This window comes from Gavialis gangeticus, unplaced genomic scaffold, assembly GCF_001723915.1.
Source record: "Gavialis gangeticus isolate Ggan-Ray unplaced genomic scaffold, GavGan_comp1, whole genome shotgun sequence".
In the NCBI taxonomy this organism is placed as follows: domain Eukaryota; kingdom Metazoa; phylum Chordata; order Crocodylia; family Gavialidae; genus Gavialis; species Gavialis gangeticus.
Window position 1 is genome coordinate 3741908 of NW_017729034.1, and position 7542 is coordinate 3749449.

At 44.2% G+C, this 7542-nt stretch overlaps 1 protein-coding gene across 1 annotated transcript in view; it reads left to right on the forward strand.

Moving 5' to 3' along the window:
* The first annotated feature begins 2474 nt into the window (after positions 1-2474).
* The window catches only part of ILDR1 (immunoglobulin like domain containing receptor 1), a 16891-nt gene continuing 11823 nt past the window's right edge, over positions 2475-7542 (forward strand). Inside the window, exons 1-2 of the mRNA XM_019527623.1 lie at positions 2475-3114; positions 6409-6579. Coding sequence (XP_019383168.1) covers positions 3060-3114; positions 6409-6579 — 226 coding nt within the window. The 5' untranslated portion in view covers positions 2475-3059. The remainder of the gene's footprint in view (positions 3115-6408; positions 6580-7542) is intronic.

A 7542-nucleotide genomic window follows, 5' to 3' on the forward strand; every position in this document is an offset into this window, starting at 1 on the left:
CATCTGTGACTTTTTGCCCCAGATACAACCAATTGTTTAAAATTCTGCCAACTTCCAGATCTTAGTGCTTTTACAATGCACTCTCTCTCTCTCTCTCTTGTAGATTTACTTTGTAAAACACGCTCTAAACACTGCCTCTGGCTGCCTGCCAGTCTCCTGTGAACCAACCGGTGTCTCCTAAGATCTGATAGCCCTGCCTTAGCTTCAGCTTGTAGGATCTCTTATAGCAGTGAAGACATTTCCCCCCTCATGGCTAGAGGCATAACCGTAATTAAGCTCTACATTGGAGTTCGGTGCAAAGCTGCAAGCAGATTTAAGTCTGTGTAGATACTTGAGCCTCCCCTGCCCTTCATTTGGTTCCAGTCCAGCTCTGCTTGAATACTACTACAGTTCCTTGGATGTCCTTAAACTATCCTTGAGTACGACAAAGCATTTAGTACCACACAACCTTGCAACATGGGGTCACAAGCAATATCTCATTTTGTTCTTGTGAGTCTCATGTTGCACAGCTCCTGAAAGCACAGGCTTGGGAGCAGTGTTTTAACCAGCCCTATGCAAAGCTGGCAGTGACAAGACCCATGCCAAGTCCAGAGATCATGATAATGCTCAAAGTTAAAAGTATTGAAGAGGCAAGGATTTCTTAGGGTGATATATTTTATTGGACCAACTGCATAGTTAGGATAGACGTGCCTTTCCCATGATTCCTAGACCACAGTGACAATATCATCACTTTAACACTACCGTAAGATTATTAAACATTAATCTATTGTTTCCTGCTATTTCCACAGAGTCATAATAACTCTCCAGAACTTTCACCTTTTAGCAGGGTAGGTATGGGGTATAACCATGATGGTTCAGATAATATGCAAGAAGCAAGGGTTTGGGGATAGGGGCCTGTTGGTTGTGATCTTTTATTGGAGAAAAATTTGACAAGCTTTTTGAGCACCCAACTGCCTTTGGTCCAATTAACGATATAACCAACCTTTCACCCTCTTGTTTCACACCCTTTTTGGACTGAATTTTTCCAGGCTTAGTTTCAATGGGTGAATTTTTGTGGGAAGTTTGAGCAAAATCTCTTCAGTGCCTGTTACCTCAGAAGTCCCTGGAAAAAAAGATACATACTTACTTTTCTCTATATAAATTAATTCTAACCCTATTCTTTTAAAACAGGACTGCACCCCAAATGGAGGATGTTTGAAGCTGAACATTTGGTCTGTACTAGAAAGGCTTTGCTAGGTTTATATTTACCAAAGTTATAAGCATTTGAAAATTACACCGTAAGTATGCATGAACAATTCTTTCATTAAGTCTCACTTGCGGTCCTGCTCTAGCAGGCTGCTTCCATTGCAAGGGAACTACCAGGTATTAGAACCTGAATTCAATTAATTTGGCTCACAGGCTGGGAGGGGGAATGGCTTTATTGTTTGCATGCCAGTGTATTGTGCTTGTGAGCAAGCAGAGATTGTTTAGCTAGGAAGTAAATGCAGGAAAAATGCTGAAGTTTCAGGGCGGAGATTGAGTGAGAAGTAGATAAAGTGAATTCTTTCTGTTTACCTTCTCTGTTGCAGGATGGGGTATAGAGGGAGGTGACTTGACTCAGGTAGGAAAGAATGTAAGGGCAGGGGTTTTACATTTCAAGGAGAGGGAACAGAAAGAGCTATGAGCTCTGTTGTTCTGTTAGTGCAGGAAGAGGCAGCTACAAAGGCGAATGAGACGGGGAGAGGTAACTTGACTCTCTAGCTCTGTGTTTAGGGCATTTTAAGAGGGAAGAAGGTCACCTGAGTGCCAGTCCGAGTTCAGGGCCAGACTGTAGTTAGTTCTAGTTGTTTGGAGTCAGTTTCCACTTGCTGAGCTTCACAGGGGGAGCAGCAGCAGCAGGTTTGGATTTAGCAAGGGTTAGAACTACTTTGCTGCCCTGCATCTGAGACTCTGCAGTGTGGTCTGACATGTGAAACCTGTGTTTTACTTGTGGTCCCACACACAAAAACTCTGCCTCGGTCCTGTAAAGCAGGGGTAGTTTTAGTTCTTGACACAGTAATGCAAGACTACTGTCGTCAATATTCATGATACTCAATTCTATTCAATATTCTATTTAGTTGGTCTAATAAAAGTTATCACATCTACCCAAAGAACCTTGTCTGTTTCTCAATATTCATGATACATTCAGACGTTCTGGTGTTAAAAGGGACTGCTCAGCTATCGAAGAGGCACCTAAACCGATTACACATGCCCACCTTGTGAACAGGGGGAGAAAGCATTTTTGTTGGAATGGTAAAACAGAACTATAAATTCCTTCAGCATGCATGTCTGCTCCCACATGAAACCAGAGACATGGTGGTTTTCCCATAAGGAAGGAAGAATTGGGAGGAGCCTCTGATGTAAACACACTTTAAAAAAAAGAATCTCAAGTACTACCAGGAGGCAGGGCTCTTCCTAAGCACTGAGAGCTGGGGTTATGCTAACATTAACTGAACTCGACCTGTGACTGTGCAGAAGGAGGGTGTGATCCACAGGAATATGGCTAAGAGCCAGGTCTTTGTTTCCAGCTGCCCTTGTGCCAGCTTAACTCACTCAGGCAATAATGAGCTGGGATGGGCAGCCCTGGCCAGGGCTCGGGGACTTCTGTCTGGGGAGGATCTTTGAGTTGAAGAAGGGAAGGCGGAGTGACTCTGGGGAGGGAGGAAGCAGCTGCAGGTGACAGTGAAAGAGGGACAAAAGGAGGAGGGGTTTGTAGCCCTAGAGAGGAAGGCATAACACTTTCAGGATCTCTGGTGCATAGGAGATAGGAGGGGCAGGGAAAGTAACAGCCACTGCAGGGGGAGAGGGAGTGGCAAAGTGTGGGGGAGGAAGGACAGTGCCCTGGGGGAACTTGTTCCCTGCCAGGAATAGCGGGAAATTGGGGGCGGAGAATAGAGGCAGAAGGAGTGAGCAAAGTTGGAGGAAGCAGGGAGCATGGATTTCTAGCTGAGCCAGGTACAGGTGCAGCCAGAGCCAGGTGGCCAACTGGGAGCCTCAGGGTGACCTCTGGGTGAGGGATCCAGGCAGAAGAAGCAGGCGCCATGGCCTGGAGCTGGCGGCTGCAGCAGGTGCTGCTTCTCACTTGGCTGCCTGCAGGTGAGTGTGGGCAGGAGGCGGGTGCTGTGCAACCTTCCCCTGCTATTTGCAGCCCTCCTACCCCCTTGCCCTTGGGCACCACCTCCTCAGTCCCTTCGCACTAGCAGTTTTGGGGCTAGGGGCTGCCCCTTTGGGAGCTTTCCCTTTGCCCCAGGGGCAGCACCTACCACTTGCTACAGGAGTGGGTGTTGGGTTTTTGCCAGGCTGAGCTGGATTCTCCAAAATGGGCAGGCAGCTGTGGGAAGGAGCGATGCAGGGTGTCCAACTCTGTGAGGTCACCTCTGCTGTGTAGAGGGGCCAAGCCCTTCACAGGGGAAGGGAAAAAGGAGGGTGGTGGTACTTGCCTCCTCTATTTTGGCTCCCCACTGAGCTGTGCTTTGCAGTGAGGGCCCAAGCTTCAGCTGCTGTTGGGAGATGAGGCCTTCCTGGGGATGGACCCTCTCCTGAGAAATCGCTGCTCTCAACCCTCCCCTGTTCCCTGCTGGCATCCAGCAGCCTGCAAGGATCCTAGCATCTTAGAACGATTGCTGGTGGCTGGACAATTCCTGGATGATTTGGCCTCAAATATGATGTTTGAGAGCTTTGCTAGGGAATTGGTATAGAAAACAAAATAGTAGGGTTTTGTGTGTACATTGCTGCTATTCAAAGAGCTGCATTACCATGTTGTGTTCTGGCTAAAATTTGGCTTCATCAATGAGAGAGAGCAGTGGCTTTTCACTTTCACATGTGAGGTATCAATAAATGGATAGCAACTGGCTCTTCTCTTTCAAGCAAAAAGGAGAGGCAGTATACTCCACAGGGCACTAGGCTTGAGGCCAAACCGCCTAGATTCTTTTTTTTTTTTATTTCTGAAACTGACTTAAATGGCCTTGAGTGACTCACTTAGCCTGATAGTTCTGAGCTGTTGAGTGCCTCCATATCCTGACTCTTTGAGGAGGTACTGTAGGTTCTTCATATTTTTTAAACTAGGCTTACCTTTTCATCTCTTTCTCCATCTATAAAGCAGAGGCAGTGATATTGAAAAACATTTGTGGATCTTAAAACTCTATACAGATTAAATGGATTATATGGATTCTAGCTATCTGATTCCTTCTTGAGAGAGATGATTGCAGGGATGTTGTGGCAAATGGATATTCTGTTGTTTTGACCAGATCCGTGGTTTTCAACCTTTTTAAACTTAAGGCAACTCTTGGTTAAAGCCAGATTTTTTTAAATTGTTTTTTGACTACAGAAAAAATACTAGAGTCATCGCTCTGTTGCAGAGAACTTGGAAAGATAGGTCAGAATGGTTTTGACATTATGGCTTCCTGTTTGAAATCTCTGGGATTATCTTGTGAATCATGTGTAGATATTTGCACACCTAACAATGCTAATATTATATTGCACCCTAAGGCACCCTTAAAAGGATCTTACCCTGATTGAGAATCAGTAGATCAAACACTGGAGAGGTTAGAATCTGATCCTCTGAATATATAATCAACTAAATATGTTGTCAGTAATGGTTGTTTTCACTACAAAAAGTGTGTATAGTCATCTTGCTACGAAATCCTAGGTGGGATGAGGTGAGAGACAGCCTTAGCTGTGATATAGCTAAGTGAGGTTGACACTTTACCTTCTCTCAGTCCCATTTTGTTGGCCTCATCTAGCTAAATTGTGGTAAACTGTGGACTTCATCTCCACAAAGGTTTTGGCAACATTTCTGCAAGACTTTATACTCTTCCATTAAGAGGATGCTGAAAGAAAGGTGATAGTAGACATGACCAAGATGTCACTGTGAAGTCACTCTCCCTTTAATGCTGATAGCAAGTGATGGAGGGAAACATTAAAACAATGAAAGCAAGGGGCTTGTCTCACTATGAATTCAAAATGCATGCCATACATTCAAATTAAAGGATGATACAAGCCAGCCACAAAGATGTTCCACATTTAACAAGCAATATCTTTTATGGCTGGTTTGCCACTTCATCACATGATAGATGCTTGCTTGTGTGGCATGTTGCAATATATCACACAACTAACGTGTTAATGCTGTGATAAATGTAATGTTTTCCAGAGGTTTAGTTGTAGGATGATTGGGATACCTTTTGTGCCTTTGACAATCTCTGCCTTAAGCTTTTCCATCCCTCCCTTACCATGTCCTTCCTTACATGGGGTATTGTATCCTACATTTCTTCCTCAGTGTTTGTATTGCCTTATCTAAGAGTGCTGGTGATAGCTTTGCTATTATTTATAACAAGCATATCTCTTTGTGTGTTATCTTGTTTACATTTGATAGGGAAAACAATGGAATATGTCTGACCTTATGTATAGCTTATTTGAAACATTTTAAAAACTTGCTCAGGAAATGCAATTATTTGGGATGTAAAATGACACAAAGGGACTGGTGCCTGGATGAGGTGAGAAGATAGCAAACAAAGCCAAAAAACCCCAACAAAAAGCTACGTAATGAATAAAGAACAATTGATGATAAATAGATTGCCTTCGACTGGTCTGTTAAAGTGTACTATGGAAAGAAGCAGTGTTGTTTTATGTCCCTGTTGCTGCCAGATAATATTGTGGCAAATAATCCAACAATACAGAAATGATTGGGTGCTTTGTATCAGTGGTTCTCAAATGTTTTTAGACTCAAGGCACCCCTCAGCTCTTGGCTTTTGCTAATTTTTTGACTATGGCAAAATCATAGATCAATTTTTCTATGGCAAAGAACTCAGAAAGACCACAACAGGTCAGAATGTATGCACACCTAACAGTGCTAATGTTGCACAGCACTCTGCAACACACTTGAGTTTCTCAGGTGCCCAGGTTGAGAATCACTGTTTATATAAAAGTGGGGAAGCAGAGGCTAGCAGGATAGTGTGTGTAGGAACATGTGCTTTAGAGGATAGAAGAGTCAAAAACATGGCTCAGGTGGACATTTCTTCCCATGATCTAGTACTGCACAAAGAAAGACATTATGGGGTGCATCATTCATACATTGCTTTCTTTTCTCTCAGACTAGGGCCAATAATGGTCACTTCAAATGGGAACCAGATTAGATGGACTAATGTGTGCCATATATAAGAAATGAGGAGTAGGTCTCCCCAGTCCTAGTCCTGGTTTTGCTATTGACTTCCTGTGTGATCCCTGGCAAATGTACCTGAGGTTTCCCTTAAAGTACCGTGCGTGAAATGCTATGATATCCTATGGGGGTAAGTTTTAATAGAAGGGCACAATGTTGGTGCTGTTGTTGGTCTGCTCCCAAATGGCTGTCTTTATGTGATATCCATTCCCATTGACTGGTGTCCTTATCCACAGGCTGCCTTTCCCTGCTGGTCACAGTACAGGATAAAGAGCGTTACACCATGCTCTTTGCATCTGTGACCCTCCGGTGTGACTACAGCACCTCAGCGCAGCTACAGGATGTCATAGTGACTTGGCGCTTCAAATCCTTCTGCAAGGATCCCGTCTTTGATTACTACTCTGCCTGTGAGTTCCATATTCCTCCTCCCAGGGATTCCCCATGCAATTGAGGGAGACGTATGGGAGAGTTCAGGTGTCTGCTGTCAACTGCTTCCTGGGCTCGCTCAGCTTGTGGTAGGGATTCTCAGTGAGGGAGCAGTTTTACCTCACAGAAATCTCACTGCTAGCTGTATATCTTCCCCCTTGTCATTGTATCCAACAGCAGTGGCACTGCTACCTTCACTGGCAGGCATGGAACCCAGAGCCTCAGAGCTCTGCCTTTGCAGCTGGAAACAAAAGTCCCGCAGGCAGTGATGGTTGATAGCAAAAAGACTACAACTGAGAACGATTTTGGTGGGGTGAAAAATATAGGCCCCCATGGTCCCAGCTGGAAGGCAAAAGACCGGGCACTATCATTTTTAAGGGAATAAAGTAGAAAGACTCATGAATAATCACGTTACTATCAGTGATGGTCTCTCTTGCTCAGCTACACTGAGAGTACCGAAGGTCAGAACAAAGAAGCTTTTTAATAACCATTCTCCTCATCTCTGCTTTGTGATAAAGCCCCAAGAGCCTAGCCCTGTTAAAGAGGGACAGGGGTAGCAAATACGTATGATTAATTCCCCTTCATGAACCAAGTGATTAATTCACCAGATCACCTGCAAGTGCAAGACTATATTATGTTGCTAGCTTGTTTTCATACAAATAAAAAGCAACTAAACTATCACATAGCCCCGGGTCTATTAATTATGTTCCCCTCCATTCCATATCATTGGAAAGACAGTGCTTTACCTGCTTGCAAGCGAGGTGTCATAGAAAGGCTGGGGAAAAGGAAGGCAAAATCTGTGTGGTTTTAAAAGTTGTGTTTTTTTGTTTTGTTTTTTTGTTGTTGTTTTTTTTTTAAAGTTGAGGTTGCTTCAGTTGTTCCAGTGGGCTGTATGTCTTTGATTCCTTCTACACACAGAGGACTGATTTCCCCCCCCCCCCCCC